Source organism: Cervus elaphus, chromosome 32, assembly GCF_910594005.1.
Source record: "Cervus elaphus chromosome 32, mCerEla1.1, whole genome shotgun sequence".
NCBI lineage: Eukaryota > Metazoa > Chordata > Mammalia > Artiodactyla > Cervidae > Cervus > Cervus elaphus.
The window spans coordinates 22,031,649-22,052,813 of record NC_057846.1 but is presented as its reverse complement, the minus strand read 5'-3'; the positions used below and the strand labels follow the sequence as shown (position 1 = coordinate 22,052,813).

General features: G+C 43.9%; 1 protein-coding gene across 2 annotated transcripts in view; it reads right to left on the bottom strand.

Moving 5' to 3' along the window:
* The window catches only part of WWC2 (WW and C2 domain containing 2), a 145,937-nt gene that overhangs the window by 63,542 nt on the left and 61,230 nt on the right, over window positions 1-21,165 (bottom strand). Inside the window, exons 2-3 of one of the 2 annotated variants that reach the window (XM_043893266.1) lie at window positions 6,346-6,455; window positions 380-583 (exon numbers count right to left, since the gene is read on the bottom strand). In XM_043893266.1, coding sequence (XP_043749201.1) covers window positions 380-583; window positions 6,346-6,455 — 314 coding nt within the window. Of the gene's footprint in view, window positions 1-379; window positions 584-6,345; window positions 6,456-21,165 lie in introns of those variants that run through there. The other variant, XM_043893267.1, reaches the window with a different exon arrangement.

Genomic DNA, 21,165 nt, shown 5'->3' with positions numbered 1-21,165 from the left:
CGCTTTGTGTTACCCAGAAACTTGTCACTTCAGTGGGACATCTGAGCCCATCACAGCTGCTGCTTTAAAAAAGGCATCTCTGAGATGAGAGGCTGGTTGGTCAGCAGAAACTTGGTCTGTGCTAACCGCTCTAGTTTCACTTTAGTCTCACTAAAAACAACGTGCAAGAGCGGCACAAGGGCCAGGTTACTTGCCCTTATCTGAAAAGGTAAACGTCAATCCCTCAGCGAGGAGACCTTTATCTGAAGCTGGGCTGAGGGGCTCCTCCTGCCCAAGGAGGCACAGGACCCAGAGCGCCGTCCCACAGACCCCCGGTGGCCTCCCATCACCTGCAGGTCGGTCCCCCCTTCTCAGGTCTGAGCAGCCCCGCTGTACTTACAGCTGGTGCGAGAGCTGGACTTCTCCTTGTAGGCGTCATTCAAGCGGACGTATTCGTCCAGGGCCAGGGCCAGCCGCTGCTCCTTCACGTGGTACAGTTCCCGCTGCGTCCGCAGCGCGTCCTGGGCCACCGACAGGTAGTCCTTGAGCATCTTCTCCTGCTCCCCCCGCCATTGCTTCCTCGGATCTTCGATCTGTGTGGTTTCTGAAGATAAATCAGGTGGGTTATTTTCCAGAATTTAATGACGGGTTTTTTTTTTTTTTTTTTGTGGGGGATTATTTACGCTTTAAAAAAGAGGTAGCTGGGACTTCCCTGGTGGTCTCTGCTCTAAGCAGTGGCTAAGACTGCGCGCGCTCAATACAGAGGGCCTGGGTTCAACCCCTGGTCAGGAAACTAGATCCCACATGCTGCAACTGAGAGGCACAGCCAAAAAAAAAAAAAAAGAGTAGCCTTCTTTAATTTTTATCTCCTTCAAGTAGTTTATTAATATTATGAAGTGACGTCTCCAGAAACGTGATAGAGTTTTTGCTTTATTTTACCCAGTCCATCCCCACTCTGACCACTTTCTGTCTTTGTCATCAATTTATTCTCACTGCAAATATATCATATGCAGTGTCAAAGTAAGCACAGCGACATGGCTGTCATTGGGTCATCCCTTCCCAGAACCCTCTGGTTCCCCAATACCTTCAAAATAGAAGCCATGCTACTCATGGCCCTGTGTAATCTGAAGCCAATATGGTCCCTACACTTCTGTGCACTTAACTCAGGACTCTTGCCAGGCTGCCCTTTACATCGACATCCCTCAGGGTGTGGGATGCAGGCCAGCATCGGTCCATAAGCTTTGTGATGTGTCTGTGACAGTAAGTACAGGCATGAAGAGTAAACACTTTGAAATCTTACAGCAATTTCATACAGTTACTCTGTACCTGTTGACTCTAATACTGGGGCTTGCATTTTTAATTTTTTCGACTTTTCTAATTCATGGTGATTGTTCTTTTATAAAAATACTATTCAGTTCACAGCAGATCAGAAATTTTAAAACAAGCGAAAAGACCAAACCCCAGTGCCCAGCTTCAGGAGAACAGCCCAAAGTACTGTTCTTGGTCCTGCACTTCTGCACACGGGCATCGCCTGGAGGGCTCTAAAAGAAATCCCGGACCAATCAGAGCTTCTGCGGGTGGAACCCAGACAATCGCAGGTTTATAAGCTCCTCTGGTGATTCCCATGAGTGGCTGCAGCTGAGAGCCTGTGCTCTGCGACAGCTCACGCACTGCATCCTGTGTGCAATTCTGAAATTATTTGAAATATCCCATCTTAAAGTTGCTGAAACCTGCCTCCTGCACCCCTCCCAGAGGAAACCACAATAAAGGCCCAGGTCGTAGACAGAGGTCAGCCAGTAGGAGCCCAAACATCTCCATTTCAAATATTCCTTATAACTCAAGATCTCTGGCCACCTAAATGTGCAATATTTACATTCAATTCCAGTATTTTGAAATATATGAATGCAAACTGACTCAAAGTACAGAGAATTCATCCTCTAACACACAGAAATGTATGGTCTTAACTCTGGATGACCCAGGATTATCCTTATCTCTTAGTGTGCAAGCCTCTGAATACCACTTAGACCTAGTGACTTGCCTCAAATGGGGAGCACACGGATGAAGACGGGGTGTCTCTGGAGACTGGGATACAGGGGCTGCGACCACTGTCTTGCTCTCTCTGCCTGGCTCTTCTTGGCTTTTTCAATCTAATGAAGCCAACTTCCGAATTAAAAGCCGTCCTATGGACATAGTGGGCTGTCCTGGTGGCTCAGATTGTAAAAAATCTCCCTACAATGCAGGAGACCCAGGTTTGATCCCTGGGTTGTGAAGATCCCCTGGAGAAGGGAATGGCAACCCACTCCAGTACTCTTGCCTGGAAAATCCCATGGACAGAGGAGCCTGGTAGGCTATAGTCCATGCGGTCGCAAAGAGTCGGACACGACTGAGTGACTTTACTTACTTACTAAGCAACTAACACGTCCACTTTCACACTATGGACATAGCGGGCTTTCCGAGTGGCACTAGCGGTAAAGAACCCACCTGCCAATGCAGGAGATACAAGAGATGTGGGTTCGATCCCTGGGTTGGAAAGATGCTCTGGAGAAGGAAATGGCAACCCACTCCAGGGTTCTTGCCTGGAAAAATTCCACGGACAGAAGAGCTTGGCAGGCTACAGTCCACGGGGTCGCCAAGAGTTGGACACGGCTGCATGACTGAATGCACACACACAAACCCACACATGCAAGGAGTGAGGAGGGGGCCATTGGCTGGCAGCTGACAAGAAGCTGAATTGTTCTAAAAGCCACACATATGAGGTTAGAGCGGAGTTCCTCCGGTCATGCAGCCCGGCTCACACCTTGAGGTCAGATGGAGAGAGCCCTAGAGCCAGAGGCCCGACTCTTCCCAGCCTTGCTTGGATGCATCGCCCACAGAAACAATGAGATAATAAACGTATTTTAAGTCATAAGTTTTGGGGTAACTTGTTCCAGTGAGCTAAATAACTAGCAAACTAACCAAATAAAGAGATGACACAAATTGAAAGTGTAAATGAAAAACCTGAAATGTTTGTTAAGTAACAGCTACAGTAAGATATAAATTCCCAGTCCTCTCTCAATATCTTTAGAGGTTTTACCTAATCATATTTCCCTACATATTGGCGAACGGGCATACTTTTCAATAAAATGCTTGTCAACAGCTAAATTGCCACAAAACACTGAAAGTAACACCGATGGACACTTAAGTGAGTAAAGTACAATGGTAATAATCATAATAATAACCTGTCGGCATTTGTTTTGGATAGATTAGCTGAAATACTCCAGTCGACTGGTTTAAATAGCGGATGCTACTAGCTTCGGCAGGCACCACTGACATTTCTGATATACCGTCCCATTCAAATAGGAACTACAAACATGGGTTCCCAGAGGCACTTTGAAGAAGTGCTTCATAAAGTAGGACTGGGCTTTATCTCCATCACTTATGTTTGCTGAATAGATCAGTGAAGAATATTTATTAAATGTAAATACTCAAAAAAGTATATTACACAAACATGGTATTTTTTTTTTTCTATTAAGACCTGGTGGCCTTAGGAGATTACTGTATTATAATGCAATATAATTTGCATGCTGTCTACTATATAAGAGAAGTAATATATCACATACTGTTAAGACATCACACACCTCAAGGGAATTCACATTCCATCAGTTTTACAGATGGAGAAATTTATAGATAGCGAACACACTGTGAGCTACAAGAACTTATCAGGGAAGATAACATTAGACTCTTCAAAGGAATATTACTTCTGTCTCTTAAGCACATTTCTATTCTCTCTGCTGCGCTCAGGAAGAATGAATAAAATGAATATGAGCGACTCTCCTTATCTTCCATTTTAGAAACTCTCTGCTATGTTTACCTGTTACACTGTGTTATTTCTATAGACAGTTGAGCATCTACTGTGTGACTAGGGAAAACAAGATGCTCGGGCGTGATCCCTCCTGCCAAAGAGATTACAAAGCTCGGGACAGGTCGTGACATAGGAATTAAAGCAACAGTGACAACAAGCATTTTATACAGTAGAAAAGGGTGAGAGCCCTGAGGAGGGCAAGGTTGAGTGCCATGGCAGTTTAGAGACATGGGACTTTTTCCAGCTGAAAAAGTCAGGCCCGGTGGAATGGGCAGTGATTAAGCAGGGCTTTGAAAAGTCTGAGACAAGAGGCCATTCGAGCACCAACCCCAGTCTGGTGCTCCAGCCGTTCTCCCAGCCTCGTTCACACCAGCCTCAGATCACTGACTTTCTCTTCTTTCTTTCATTAAGTCCTGCTTTCTGTGGCCTCTTCAGACCTCTGGCTTTACTTATGGGGCTTCCTTCTGCAGGCAGTTTCTCCTTCCAGCCCCCAAACTGTACCCCATCCCCTTATTCTCCAGGCCTGGTTAACGTACTCATCCTTTGGGCATCAGCTTAAAGCACCTTCTCTCGGGAGCTGCAGGCACACCCCTCAGAATGGACGTGGGGCTTTACTTGTTCTCCTTTGATCTACTGGCGACGGTGGGAATAGAATCTAACTCTTCTCTCATTTCTTCCCCAAGACCTCAAGAGGGATGAGCTGTGGTTTCTTGAATGTCACGTTGAGAGATACAAAACTCATTCTGTAAGCAACAGTGTGTGGCAGAAGGGTTCTAAGTGAGGGCATGAAAGGATCTTGGTTATATTTTAGGAAGATCCTCTGAGAGAAACGTGAGGTTCTCTTATCAAAAGAGTTGATATGATTACACAGAAAATTTTTTGGATGAAAGATTATATATTAAGTATAAAAAAAGCAGTTTATAAAACTGTATGTGATATAATTCCACTTGATGTAAAAAATATATTGAAAACTCTGCGTGTGCGTGTGTGTGTGTGTGTGTGTGTGAGTGAACATGAAAAGGTCTGGACAGACACAATGAAAGGTTTAGAATACCTGGTTATCTCTGAGTTTTCTTCCTTTTTTTTTTTTACCTATAATTTATACTTTTCTCTTCAGCTCATGTATCGCTTCTATGAAAAATATTTTTAAAATTTTAAAATATTTTTTAAAGGGAAGGGCACAAGGTATCAGGGTCTGATAAGGATAAGGGAGCAAAGCTGAAAACACAGAGGAAAAACCATACTCTGTATCTTGATTGAGCAGCAGCTGCAAAGGCGTATATATTTGCCAAAATTCATTGAAATACATGCTTAAAATTTGTGCATTTTTATATGTAGATGGACCTTAATTACTAAAAGACAAGAGTTAAGGTACAACTCTGACTCTATCAAAAAGTGATTTACTTCTGGTTGCAGTGATAATATCAAAACCTTACAGACAGTACTTCATAATTACCTTCTATTAATAGTTAGTTACAAACACCTCCATCAATACCTAAACAGAACCCTGACTCCACACGCTCAGCCATTGAAAGGTGAATTCTATCACAAAACACTTAGGGCCTAAAGGAACTATTATTGTCAAGGTCAAAACTTTTACCTCTAGGTATTTGATAGTGTGACTTAGAAATAGTATTAAACAGCCAAACACTCTCTAATTTTTTACTGAAAAACAAACAAAAAAAAAGAAAATAATGCTGAAACTAAACAATGTCAAGACATAACATATGCGTAGACCAGCTGTTAAGAGAAGAACATACAATTTCCTCCCTAAACGACTTCACAGGAGTGTCTTTAAGATTAATGAGATAACGGATCAGAGTCTTTTTAGTGGGAAGACTACTTGCTGTGGGTAACTGGGGCACTTCGGGCCACAGTAAATCTGCCAGGCCCCTGGGATCCCATTACCGTACCAAAGAAAAATGGGGGACCTAAAAATTTATATTCTGATCATCAAGTTTTTAAATATTCAGAACAGTGTTTTCTAAAGCATAATTTAGAACCGAAATGCACTTTAATTTCTTTAAAAACAGAGAGGTTTTTAATCTGTGCATTACACAACAAAGTTCTTCATTGTTCTAACATGTTCTAACATTTATCATCATACGAGGCACCCAAAGGCGGAAAAGTAAAGCCACAGTCACCGTCCACAAGAAGCTCACAATTTAGTGAGGAAAAACCTACAAACAATGTGAGGGCAGTACAATGAGTAAGTAGCCCGTACTATGGAGATATCTGCACAGGGCGTGTCATTCGGAATGGGGGAGGGGACTTGCAAGGTGGAGGGTCTGGTGCCCTTTCAGACAGACAGACAGACAGACAGACAGACAGACAGACTCCTCTCTCCCTCTCTGCCCCCATAAGCCCAACAAAACTTCCAAAATGGACATTTCTGTTAAATATGGAAAGTGAGGGTTTGAAATAGAGAAATTCATTCTGTAGAGCGTTTGCTCTCCTGTATGACTCTAGATTTGGGGGGATTACTTGTCTGACATGCTTGTTTGTACCGAAAAGGAAACACTCACTGTTTATGTGATCGATGTAGTAGACACCAATCTGAGGGTCGAACCCGGCTTCCCATCCCCACGGCAGCTCATCGCCAACACAGTCAGCGAACGACAGGGGCTTGGTCAACCTGGAACAGACCAGAACAAAGGCACAGGTGACTCTTTCCATCCAAGCGCACGTGTCAAAGTCCAGCACCACCCACGTGCTAAGCATCCAGGCTGCATTTCTGTTTTGTTCTTTGCTGTTTCTGCTACTGTGCTTGAAGTCTTTAAAGAAAAAACAAACAAACAAACAAACAGGGCTAAAATGCAAAGATGAATATCCAAAAAAGTAGCAAGTCATGATACCTTTTGAAAGTTTACAGCTTAAGACTGTACAATAAATGAATAAGGTCATCCAGGAAGAACTTCAATCTGAGGGTCAGGATGGCTGGGATGCAGAGTGAGCTCTGAAGCTAAATAGCCTTCCCACCAAACAGAAAAGGGCTTGCCATGTGGCTCAGTGTAAAGAATCTGCCTGTCAATGCAGGAGCCACAGGGGGAGTGGATTTGATCCCTGGGTTGGGAAGATCCCCTGGAGGAGGGCATGGCAACCCACTCCAGTATTTTGGAGAAGCCCTTGGACAGAGGAGCCTGGCGGGCTACAGTCCATGGGCTCACAAAGAGCCGGACATGACTGAGCGACTGAGCATGCACACATGCTCAAGACAAGATATACATCTGGTTACACCAACTACAGATTTGGCTGCTCTTCTAAAAATTAACTCGACTGCAAGGTCCATGAAGAGCTCTCCTTGACAGGAGGGACAAACAGATCTTATTTTTACACTTGGACTTAATAGTCCCTCAACAAAATGTTTAATGGACCCAAACATACAAAGTATTAATATTTATATATCAATGAGACCTCACCTTTTGAAATGCCTTATACTTTTTCTTTTAGCCTTAAAGCTAATGGGGAAACAAGGTATCTAAGCAGAGTACAGGTTTTGGACTTTATCATGGGTTGATTTTCTTTCTCACTTTCTTCATTTTCGCTTCTCAGATTTTCCTTGGCAGCTGCAGGCAGGCCAGCGCCAAAGACCGGTGACCACCCTGCTGTAGGGCGGCCAACTTCAGGTGACATGTCTGCTAATTTAACGCTCGGGCCCCATCAGCGCAGTTCCAAATGTGAACTACCTGGACTCTCTGATCCCTGCTGGTGAGTATCGGTGATTTCACAGCGCAACTGAAATATAGGTCATTTCTAGAATTGCATCATTCATCAGAGTAACGAGCTGTTTCAGAACTCTGGGAGGAAAACATGCAAAGGAAGGAAATCCTTCCTTCCCAGGAGTGGCCTGCAACAGCCCTCCTCCGAGGATCCAAAGAAAGAAGTGTCTCCTTTTCTCTCAACCTTCCCTGAGCATGAAATCCACTTCTGGACATGGCTGCAGGGGTCCCGGCCTTCCGAAGCAGCCCAGCCCAGAGACGAGCCATGAAGAATCCCCTCCCGGGACCGACCTTAGGGCCAAGTCACTTCATTTCCACCAAGAGAATGATTTCTAATTCCTGACTTAGCTATTTTCCTCTTTAGTTTCCCAGCTAAACCAATCATTTTCCTTGTTTTCATTTTCCAGTAGTTATGTATGGATGTGAGAGTTGGACTATAAAGAAAGCTGAGCACTGAAGAATTGATGCTTTTGAACTGTGGTGTTGGAGAAGACTCTTGAGAGTCCCTTGGACAGCAAGGAGATCCAACCAGTCCATCCTAAGGAGATCAGTCCTGAGTGTTCACTGGAAGGACTGATGCTGAAGCTGAAACTCTAATACTGTGGCCACATGATGTGAAGAACTGACTCACTGGAAAAGACCCAAAAGGCAGGAGGAGAAGGGGACGACAGAGGATGAGATGGGTGGATGGCATCACCGACTCGATGGATATGAGTTTGAGCAAGCTCTAGGAGTTGGTGATGGACAGGGAGGCCTGGCGTGCTACAGTCCATGGAGTTGCAGAGAGTTGGACATAACTGAGTGACTGAACTGAAAGCAATCATTTTAAGAAAATGATTTTGAACAGAGAGCTGTTTATTCCCCAGGTTTTTTCTAGAGCTCTTCTAGATACGGCCAGTACATTGATGAGCGGCGAGGCCCACATCACAGGCCCAAGCTTGCTGTTAACATCAAGTGAAAGCAGGTGACCGGTCTGGCCACTGTCGTAAACATCGAGGGTCAACACAGCCACACCACAGGGTATTTGCATTGTAAGGAACTGACTTGAGGAAAGCTTCTTTTAAAACCCCCATTTCAACACAGGAGGCTTTTCTTCAGTTTTTTTGAGGACTAGTGTGGACACTGTATCTACTTGGGTGGCAAGGGGTGCTAAGAACTGTCATGATACCTTTTCCATTTATATCCAGGGCTTGCAGCTCACTGGGATCCTTGTATGATCATCTTGTGTATCCTTGTCGGGAAAATTCCACGGACGGAGGAGCCTGGCAGGACTACAGTCCATGGGATCGCAAAGAGTCACACATGACTGAGCAACTTCACATCTTGTTTATCGTTACCCTCACTTTTTTTTTTTTAAATTTACAGAAAAGGTTGAATTACATTAAAAAAAAATAACCTATAAGGTGAGGCTATCTTACTGGACAGCCTTCCCTACCTCAGTTTCTTTCTCTTCATTTTAAGTGGTGGTCACAACCCCATCTTCTCTTTGCAATGTGACTACTGGCTAAGATGAATGAACGGATGAGAACGGATTAACTCAAGAGTGTCTAGGACATGGTTAGGCAGTCAGTAAATGCTGGCGATTATGAACCCAAGCAGGACACGTGAATTCTCTCTCACTCTCCAGGGGAACGGAGTCAGGCAGTGTTTCTCAAATCAAATCCTTGGGCCCTGGAGTACAGTATACATTATGCCTACAGGATCAGAAACTCTAGGGCCCAGCAGTGTTTGTTTAATCAAGTGTTCCAAGTAATTCGAAAGAATTTGGCTCAGAAGTTAAGAACTTGAAGTTTGGCATCAAAGGGACCTGGATTCAAGTCCTTGTTCTGCCATCTTACAACGCCGGGCAGGTTATCAACCTTAAAAGCCTCTATTTTCCAATCTATTATTTTTTTTTAAAAGGTGGGGACGGAGTGGGGAGGAGATCATGAAGTTTAAACGAGAACCAATTGGTGTGATGCCTGACAAGTGGAAAGCTTCCATATGTAGTAGACGAGCAAAATGAATCTCAGCCGTGTTAAGCAAGACATCTAAACACGGCAACTCGCCACATTCACTGCAAACCTGGAGCCAATTTGAACTTAATCTGAGTCCAAAATCCGGCTCTTAGAATTGTGCTCAAATCCCACCTTATATCATGAAAAATGTGCAGGAAAACTGGGTTTTCTTCTGACAAAGGTACTAGATACTATGTGTATCAAAAGCTCCCCACGTCACGGGACGTGGCCCTGTCTTCATACTCTGTCTGTGAGACTGAGCTTGCATCGCCTGATTGGACAAAGCCCCTTGCGCATCCTTCTGCTGGAGGATCCTCTCTCCCTAACCTCCTCTATCCGGGCTGTCTAAAAGGCACAGGCATCCCAAAGAAATAAAGGATAAGGAGACATGGAAATGGTATGTTTGAATGACAAAAGATAGACATTATGCAAGTTTTATCCCAGCACCAAAGCAACATGTTCAAGCCTAAGTATGATGTGAATATACCTACTACTTCAAGAATCAGAAGTCACAAAAGTTTCAGAACATGCACTATGATTACTATGATAGTAACTTGATTACACTTGGAAATAATCCAGCCTTTTCTATTATTGCTCAAAGCAGACAATAAGCACTTTATTAACTGTCACTGTCCTAATACTTGCATTACTTCTATAAGTATAAATGTAACTGTGAACTCACTTAAAAATTCAGACATTTCCCTTCCTGGAACTTTAACATAAATGCTTCCTTGCAGTCTTGCTTCAAAAATCAATACTGTATTTTCTGTATCTGGATAAACACAGATCTTTTCTCTACACCCTATTGATAAGGGTAAAACCATTAAACACACATTAATAAATTTCAAACTTTTAATTCTTTTGCAAATTATGAAACAGATATAGAGCAACATTCTCAGGTACTAAACTAACAAAAGCACTCAGATATGCTGCTATCCTGATAAAGAAAACATATTACTATGATACACTAAGAAGTAACCAGAAACAAAAAGAAATAACAGACATATTCCAAAATCAGACACAACGTGACTCAGAAGAAATGTTCCTAAATTTCTTCCTCTTGTTTTGCAGGAGGAATCTCTGAAAGAGTCAATCTTCCTTTGATGTCGAGGAAGTAAAAAATGGATGCAGTTTGTTGGTTCTCCCACAAAGGAGCAACAGCAGGCAGAAAGCCTGAAATTACCGAGCGTCTTTATGCTAAATTCCAGAGATTACTCTTTGCTTAAAAAACAGTCTTCCTTTGCACCGTGACTAATGTGAAGAAAATGGCAATTTACTGCAGCACTTTGCCACAGTTTACATACAAAACTTGAACTCTGCATGGTATTTCCTCTCCTTGAGGGCATTATATCATTCTTTCATACAACCCATCACTGAGTGTTTACTGTCAGGCCACGGAGTCAGGGTCCTATGACAGATGTCGCACACAGATGAATGTGCCCCTCCCGCTTATATGATGGTGAATATTGTTGTGTGTGCAAGTGCGGCCAGACACACTCACCCGTGCTAACTGCAACCGAGTTTGTGCTAACTAACGTTGGATGAAACGGCGCTTGATAGAGAGAACCATTTTCAGGTTAATAAAACTCTTGCCACGGTTCCAGCCTCCCAAATGTACAGTTGAGCATGAATGTTAAAGGTCTGAAGAGTTATTTTTACTGCACAGCATCTGTTGCTGCTGACGTTTAACTCAAGGCAGAGCTCGTTCGGTCGACAGCGATCGCTACAGAATCGGTCCACACAAACCTGCTTGCATTGCTCTGAGAACAGCGGTGGGATTAAAGATGAGGCTCACAACATGAATTTTACAGGGCAGGTAAAAATAACAGAACTCTCTCTACTCCTGAAAGAATTTTAATTTACAATGATGCAGATCAGTTTCCATCACTCTTCTTATCAGGCAAACTGGCAACACCAAGGAACGAAAGGGACGGGGGGAAACAGGGCTGAGTGAAGAGGCAGCGAGAAGGAACTGACTTTTAAGAACACAAACCTCTTCGGAGGAGGGTAACGCAGTTGGTTTTGCGTCTTTGGGAAAATTTGCTTAAATTCTTCTCAGCGGGTCCTACTGGATAGGAGAGGGCTGGCAGACGGGCAGGACCACGGATCGGGGAGGGCACGGCTGCCCCAGGGCTTGAAGGGCTCATCCGAGGTTACCAGCTGAAAGGGGCGTCACAGGGGCGTCTAGCCGGGCTCACTTCTTCAGCCTGAGTCCACGTCCTCTCTGATCCACTGGCTCCCATCCTGGTCTCCTCTGCTAGACTCTGGCCTTCCTATAGCTGAGCCCCACCGCGGCTGATTTTATTCGTGGTGCCACAGAGAGCCAGGTTCATCCCTCTTCTTCGTGGCGGGCTTTCAGATATTTAAGCACAGCGGTCTTGTTTCTGGGTCTGCTCGGCTACAGCCCGGGACGCCCCATCCCGTTGACTGAACAGCGAACAATAAGAACAGTCCCCTCTGACCCTTCAAAAAGCCTTCCTCAGGTGTTCTGGCTTTTTTTTTTAAATTAATTTTGGCCACACCCCAGGCAATCTGGGGCCTTATTTTCCAGACCAGGGATTGATCCTGTGCCCCCTGCATTGGAAGGCGGAGTCTTAACCACTGGACATTTACGTCCTAACTTCACTCTAATTCTGGAGCAGAGATTTCAGGTCTGGAGGATGGCAGAAGGCCCGATTAGCATCTCCCTTACACCACCGAACGGAATCCTCTCACTCCTTCAGAAATAGACGCCTGAAAGGCAACATTTGTGAGTAATTCACCTTTGAAAGTACACACAGCTTGTGTGCCCCCAAAGTGCTGCTGCTTTGGGGATGCAAACACAGTACCTACAAAAATGTCAATACTTCCAATATTCTATGTTAAAAAAAAAAGTTAATTTTCACATTGAGTAAATTATACTACTAATAAACATTTCCTGAGTCCTTCCATGTACCACACACGCTTTAAATATCTATGTATGAGTTAAATCCCCATAAAATCCTGCCAAGTAGAGGCAAGTATTATCTCCATTTGAACACCCTGTGCAGGAAAAACAAAAATCAAAGGAGCCTGTGACTGTGCTGCACACGCCCCTCTAGTCCAAGCTGGGGGTTTCCAGCCATTAAGTTGCTTGTGCAGGATACAGCCATCGGTACCGCCAATTCCAGGCACGGATTTAACTACTGATACCTTACTTGGATTGACTGGCCACCAATTTCTGGAAGAAATGGCAAGAAAGGAGTTCCTTAAAAAAGTTCTGGAGGGCTACTTCCGTGGCGGTCCAGTGGTAAAGACTCCATGCTTCCAGTGCAGAGGGCCCAGGTTCAAACCCTGGCCGGGGAACTAAGATTCCACATGACTTGTAGTGTGGACCCCCCAGAAAAGAACTTCTGGCAGGAGGAGGTGGAAGGGGCCCTGGCCTTTAAGATGACCCCACTGAGGAGGGGTCCATCGCGGCCTCTGCCTGTGCACATCTGGGTCCAGCAGTAGCGGCTGTGAGTGCCCATGGGGACCTTCACACCAGAAACTGGCAGGAGGGTCTTCAAAGAAGTGAAAAATAAAGCCCAATTGCAGATGAATGGAAGATACACTCTAAGGACACACAGCTCTTAAATTCTTTAGAGATTTGATCAAAGATCAAAAGTAGACTGAACAGCAATTTCTAGGTAAAACTATAAGATGTATACATGTTTAAGAATTAGCAGGAGACTATAATACGATTCAATTTAACTGTTTGTATTGCCTGCCTATTAAAGTTAAAAAGAAGAGTTGATGCTAGCAAAGCCAAAATTGTGAATTCCTTTCCCTCAGGGGCTCTTTAATACCGGTACTGACCTGAAATTTTGAGTTAGAGCAGAGGTTCTCAAACCTGAGAGCATACTCCACTCATCTGAAATGATGATTAAAACAGATTGCCGGGGCCACCTCAGGGTCTGGGACTCAGCAGATCGGGGCGGGGGGGCCTGATCTACTGATACTAGGATTTGCAAGGTTTTTTTTTTTTTTTTTTTTGAGAATTTTTAAAATTTTCATACAGTTCAAATCAGTGCTTGTGGTTCAGTTCAGCTCCTTCATTGCCAAATCTGGGGGCAGGGACTGCTTCAGCTTCTCTGCCTTCTCTTTGTGATAACCAAGGAGTAAAGGTATCTGCTGCATCGAACTTTAAACTTCACATTTTCCTTAATTTTTCTTGACCTGGACAGATTTGGTGTCCTTTCCCTTGGTTGTGAGCAGGAAGTCCTTGACTTTCCCAATTGTGTAAGACATGGCCACAAGGTGCAAAGAGCGGAAAAGGAAGGATCTGCGTTTGTACCGAGTTCCCCAACGATGCTCATATGCTGTTGGTCCCTGGGCCACACTTTTGAGAACCATTGTTTAAAGGCACATTAGACAGCCCCAATCCACCCAGTGACAGAGAAAATGAAACTGGAGGGAATTCCCTGGCAGTCCAGTGGTTAAGACTCTGTACTTTCATTGCCAAAGGCAAAGGTTCAATTCTTGGTCAGGGAGCTAAGATCCTGCAAGACTTGCAGCATGGCCGGGGGGGGGGGGGGGGTGGTGGTAAAAAACTGGAAGCAAAAGCCTATGCTTCAGAAATCTCTATTATGACAACTATGACATATTTAGCAAAATTAGTAGCTTGCTAATTCTCAAATTTGGGCCACTTTGTTTAATTTTATGTAAACTTTTCTCCTCAAAGAACACTTAAATAATTTGAAAATAAGATCTTCAGAAACACGGTTTTCTCACTTATATATGAAATACACAGTAACAAGTACTCAACATTATTAGTCATCAGGGAAATGGAAATCAAAACCACAGTGAGGTACCCACCAGGATGGCTATAATTTAAAAAACAGAAATATCAAGTGTTGATGAGGATATAGAGAAACAGGACATTGTTGACGGGAAGCTAAGACGGTACAGCCTCCATAGAAAACAGTTTGGTAGTTCCTCAAAGAGTTAAAACACAGAGCTATTGTATAATCCTGAAATCCCACTCTGAGGTGAATAACCAAAAGAATTGAAAACAGGTACCCAAACTATTACACGTACCTACAGGTTCATAGCACCACTGAAGGCCAACAGGTGCAAAGAACTCAAGTGTCCATCAGTGGATGAAAGGATAAGCAGTGTGGTATATATGTGCAATGGAATACTATTCAGCTATGAAAAGGAATGAAGTATCAATACCTGGAAATACTAAATACACTACAATGTGGATGAACCTCCAAACATTATGGTAAGTGAAAGAAGCCAAACACAAAGGTCACATATTATAATTCTATGTATATGAAATATCCAGTATAGATAAACACATGCAAATGGAAAGAAGATCAATGGTTGCCAGGGTCCACAGAGAGAAGCAATAGACAAGTGCCCATCGGTAGTGGAGTGATGGAAATGTTTTGGAACTAGAGAGAGGTGGGGGTTGAACTCCACTGTGAATGCATATATATCATTGAATTGTTCACCTTAAAGTGACTGATTCTGTGCTTTGTGAATTTCACCTCAATAAACTGTTTCATAAAATTAGTGACAAGTTTTAAGAATGCCAAGACTCCAAGTGATTATTTGGAGTAAGTAAAACAATAAAAATATGGGAAAATACTCAACTTCACTAATAATAAAAAGAAAAGCCAAATAAAACAATAATGAGGCTTGATTTTAAGACTCTCAGGATATCAAGTTTTTGTTTTGTTTTGCTTTGTCCCAAGGATGAAATTCAGTTCTGGTGGAAGATGTGGGAAATCAGTTCCTTTCATTTATTGCTGGTGATTCTGTAACTTGATACATCCTTTTAACAAACAGTTTGGCAGTATTAAAAAACCATTACACTGTTGATCCCATGTAACCTAGGAGTGCAATTTTTACACAGTGTTTCCCGAACCCCGTCCCACCTGATCACCCCCAGAAAGACTGAGGAGCTGCCTTAAGCATCTTACTAGGTTCCTGTCTTTCTCATCAGCCTACGGGCTTCCCAAGGCCAGGGCCCCTTCAGCCTTCTCTGCATCTCTAGCCCAATGCCTTCCTCACACGCAGTCGGCAGAGCAACTGTGTCGGCTGACCAAGTGGGTGCAGGTTAGAAAGGAAGACAAAAAATGAAAACAAGGACACCATGGAAGAACTGTGATTTTAAAAAATGTTCAGTTTACACAGATGTAACAGTAAATGCATTTACTAAAAGCATAATATGAAGGTTGATATTAAGATGATAGTTGACCTTACATCATGGGACGGGATAGGAGAAAAACATCGTTAAAACCTGAATCAAAATACTTGTCTCATAATTTATTTTAGTTGACTATCATTACATTATGTATCAGAAATGAATAGCTAACAGAAAACAGATTCTTAGTTACAAAGAGGGAAAGGAATTTATTTCAGGTGTTTCAAAAATTCAGCAAGTTTTTTTTTTTTTTTAAATATTTGACCCGGAGAAAACACAGAGGTCAGCAAACACTTTAACCTGTACCTCTTTTCTCTGCTAAGTGCCAAGAAATGTTTGCTTGCCGGATTATTCGGTTTTGGAAAATAGTTTGAGAATTTAAGTGGATATGTTGGCAAAGAAGGTAGGAATGTTTGAAAGAGGAAGAGGGCTTAAGAGATTACTGTCCAAACAAACAAAAACCCACCACCGTGGTCTTGTTCTCCTACCTAGAGTTTAAACAACACACAACTGGTAACAGATTGCATCACAGATAATAGCTGTTCAAGGACCAGGATGGAAAGAAGCTTGACATTCACTCTGGAGAACATACCCATCGCAACAACAAAGAGATGACACATGGCTCACTCACCCTCTGTGTGGACAGAACCTTGTTAGATTCAACCTCTTTCTTACAGAGGTCGACTAATGAACCTAAGTTACTCTTATCAAAACGTAAGCAACTAGGCTTCCCAGGTGGCAAAGAACCCGCCTACCAATGCAGGAGACACAGGTTCAATCCCTGGTCTGGAAAGATCCCCTGGAGAAGGAAATGGCAACCCACTCTAGTATTCTTGCCTGGAAAATCCCACAGACAGAGGAGCCTGGTGGGCTACAGTCCGTGGAGTCTCAAAAGAGTCAGACACAACTTAATGAATAAAACAAACCACCACAAAGTAAGTGAAGGTTCATTTAACCATATACCACCATTCCTCGACAAGATAACTAGAAGGGGGGCGGAATCTAATAATGACCACTAAGGTTCATAATCTTTCTATATGCTTATTCACTTCTTTTGTGAATTGTCCTTTTTTAAAATTATGTTCTTTGTCCTTCTTAACGATTTGTGGCAACTTTTAATATAAATATGTTTCCAAGGATATTATTTATCCATAAAATTGTTTATGATGAGTAAAAGACTGATTATTTAAAAGTGTTAGGCTAATTGGATAGCCAGTTAGGGGATAAAAGCTAGATCCTATCTCTTCCTTACAACAAAATTAATTTCAGATAAATCCAAAGAACTATATGTGATACATGAAAATAATTGAAGTATGAAACCCACTGGGAGAAAAGACAGGCAAGAATTCTTTAAGACTTCTGGACTCCACCCCTTAACCTAGGGTTTCAAACTGTAGCCCCTTAACACTTGCCGTTGAAAATAAATACAATGAAAACAAAACCGTAATATAAAACTTTATCAGACTGCTGGCAGCAGCTTTGAGCTAATGGCTTGCTCTCTTTGTTAAAAAAGCAATTAAGTATTAGAACAACAGACTGGTTCAAAATTGGGAAAGGAGTATGTTAAGGCTGTAAATTGTCACCCTGCTTATTTAACTTATATGCAGAGCACCTCATGCAAAATGCCGGGTTGGATGAAGCGCAAGCTGAAATCAAGATTGCCAGGAGAAATATCAATAACCTCAGATATGTAGATGACACCACCCTTGTGGCAGAAAGTGAAGAGGAACTAAAGAGCCTCTTGATGAAGGTGAAAGAGGAGACTGAAAAAGCTGACTTAAAACTCAACATTAAAAAAATGAAAATCGTGGCATCTGGTCCCATCGCTTAATGGCAAATAAATGGGGAAACAATGACAGACTTTTTCGTGGGCTTCAAAATCACTGTGGACGGTGACAGCAGCCATGAAATTAAAAGATGCTTGCTTCTTGGAAGAAAAGCCATAACTAACCTACACAACGTATTAAAAAGCAGAGACGTTACTTTGCCGACAAAGGTCCATCTAGTCAAAGCTATGGTTTTTCCAGTGGTCATGTATGGATGTGAGCGTTGGGACCATAAAGAAGGTTGAGCACTGAAGAATGGATGTGGTGTTGGAGAAGGTTCTTGAGAGTCCCTTGGACTGCGAGGAGATCAAACCAGTCAAGCCTAAAGGAAATCAATCCTGAATATTCATTGGAAGGACTGATGCTAAAGCTCTGATACTTTGGCCACCTGATGCGAAGAGCCGACTCATTGGAAAAGACTCTGATGCTGGGCAAGACAAAAGGCAGGAGGAGAAGGGGACGACAGAGGATGAGGCGGTTGGATGGCATCACTGACTCAAAGGACATGAGTTCGAGCAAGCTCCAGAAGGTGGTGAAGGACAGGGAAGCCTGGTGTGCTGCAGTCCATGGGGTCGCAAGGAGTTGGACACAACTTGAGTGACTGAATAACAACAGCAAGTATTAGAAAGGTGCTAAAGACATAATATTAGCACCATTAGATCTCCTTGATCTAAAAAGAAGACTTGAAAAGTAGGGGGGAGAAAAGCCTAAAAATTACTTAATGTGGTTTTCCTACTCCACTGCACCTACCTGGGGAAATACAGTCCTGGGCTGAATAGAAGACCTCAGCAAGGAATGCAGACCTGGGGCAAATTTTAATTTAGGAAAGTCGACCTAAGAGTGATGGACCGGGTGCACAAAAGTAGCAGGTCTCAAAGTGCGGCCCCTGATCCAGGAGTGTCAGCACCACCTGGAACCTGGGTGGAAATGCAAGTTATTAAGTTCCTCCCCCCCAAACTACTAAATCGGAAACGGGGAGGGCATGGTCATGCTCTCTGCAGGATCCTCAGGGATCCTCACGCCTGTGAGAGCTGCAGAGAGGCTGAAACGGAGCCCAATCTTCCCTTTCACCACTGGAGAGGAGGCGACCGCAGGGACAAGCAGGAAGGCGACCGCGCTGGGGGCAACGCGGAGGGCAGGGAAACGAAATAACAGGATTCGAGGCTCCTGGGGCCAGCAGCCCTCCCAGTCTCTGGATATCTGAAAGCGGAAAAGCTGGGTAATGAAACGCTGGGGGTGTTACTCAAACAGTGCGCTCAACAGACGTGACAGCAGGAACTGAGAAAGTCCACAAGGCTACGATTTGCCGTTTCAAAGGAGTGTGTTGATACCAGCACAGGTAAACAAAATGATAATCAATTAATGTAAAAATATGTCGTGTGCCAGCTGCCAGAGGGACAAGGCAGGTGAGATGCGGGGTGAAATTTCCAGGTGGAGATCAGATAATGGGTGAGACTGATGAGCCAGGCAAGGCCTTGGGATGTGCCCACGTTTAGGGTGATAGAAGGAGGTCACGGTAAGGATGCCGAGGAAACCGACTTCAACTAGAAGTGGAAAAACAACCGCAAGACACGTCAGTCTTGAGTCTTTTTATTCCTGCCAATAGGAAGTAACAATAAAACTACCCACAAAGAGACATTTCATTCATGCGTCCGTTGGGTCTTCCGATGTTTACTGACAGCCTCTCTCAAACTCTGGGACACACGAGACGCACGAAGTCTGGCTCTGGCCCCACCACTGCTTCTGCAGTCCATGAGCGCCTGTCCCCTAGGTGGGAGCTGCATAGAAATCGCCTGGCCGGCGGTGGCTAAACGTTTGCTCTGGAGACAAAGACAAAGACTGTGCCTCCCTGCGGTGTCACGGATGAACCACCAGTGTTTGTGACCGTGGGTAGAGCTGAGGGGAACACAAAGCCATCCTTGTAACGACAACACAGGGCTAGGCTCCTGGAACCAAAGCGCCCATTTCTCTTTTATGTCCGTAGGCTCAATGTTTATTACCAGGGGATGTAACCTCCAGAATCTGGGAAAGCTAGCCCGCGCAGAGACCCCGTGGACGTGGTCTCTCTCCTTTCCACTGAGTCCACGGTAATTACCCTGGTCACTCTGACCACAGGAAGCAGCTACAGGTCATGCTGGAATTTAATAATTCCAAGCCTAGAGCTTTTTTTTTTTAATAGCATTACTGAAGTTTAATTTATATACCAGAAAATTTGCCCACTGTAAGTGTACAAATCAGACATTTTTAGTAAATTTATAGAGTTAAAACCACCCCACAATCTAAGTATAGCAATTCTGACCACCCCCAAAGATGCCCCCTGCTCCAGCTGCTGTGTTCAGTCCTGTCCGACTCTTTGGGACCCCATGGACTGTAGCCCGCCAGGCTCCTCGGTCCATGGGATTTCCCAGGCAAGAATACTGGAGTGGATTGCTGTTTCCTCCTCCAGGGGATCTTCCTGACCCACGAGGCTGAACCCCCCAAATCTCCTGCATTGGCAGGAGGATCCTTTCCCACTGCACCACCGGGGAACTCCATCTTCCCCGCCACCGGCTACCACTAAGTTACTTTCTGTCTCTACAGATTTACTTTTCCTGGACTTTCATACAAATGGAAATCTGTGCTTTCTTGTGTCTGGCTTCATTTAGCATGTTTTAGTGGTACATCCAGGTAGTCTAAAGACTGATTTATCTTTCTTCGCGCCTCCCCACGACCTGTCCTGTCCACCGCAGGAGTCTTTGGGGCCCAGAACAACGGCTACATCCAACACGTGCTCGATGACAGTCTTCTCTGCCTGTCCTCTCTGCTGAGGACCGCATCTGCCCTGATGGACGCCACGCCCAACTCCCCATCCCCCCCCCCCAATACACTCTAAGACCCTCTCAGGGTATAGGCTTTTGCATTAAAAAGTGCCTCATTCTGGTTCTGAGTACAACCAAAAGAATCACAGATTTTTTTTTTTTTTAAAGCTACAGGAATGGAATTCTGAGAATCAAGTATCAGAAAACGAAGAAATGTTCGTAAGCGGCCCAAGGAATGGCGCTAACATGCTACAAATCAATTCCATCCCCAGCATTTGGTCTGCTGGCTAAACACATGATTGGATTTTTGTAACTTATAGGAAGACTTTCTGTGGCGGTATTTCCTTGTGCCCTCCAGGCTCTGTTTTCCTCTGGCAGGGCACCAGGTCCTCCGAGCACTAGGAATTAGACGTGTGGCATGTCAGGAATGTCTGATAACTACACTAACTTCGGAGCTCACCCATTAGTCATAAACAGAAATGCCCTTTGAGCTCAGACTCAAATTCAGCTCGAAGCAAACAAAAGTCATGAGGCTGAGTGCTGGCCAAGCGCACAGGCCGCTGTCGGGTGGGCTGAGAAGGCTCTAAATACCGTTCTTCATCGCAGCAAAGACAAAGACTGCTTCATTATCCAAAATGTTCACACACCCAAGGTGCGGAGCATCGCTTGGTTAAGTTTTCGATTAGTGACACCTGAGTGAGAAACACCAACCATTAAAATTACTTTATAAAGTTTGCCCTGTTCCTGTATACTTTCACAAGCATCTCCTTAACAGGGGTTCATTTTTAGTCATTAATCTAGTTCTGTAGGTGTTGGTACTGCTCAAGATTAAAGAAAAAATACAACAAACATTG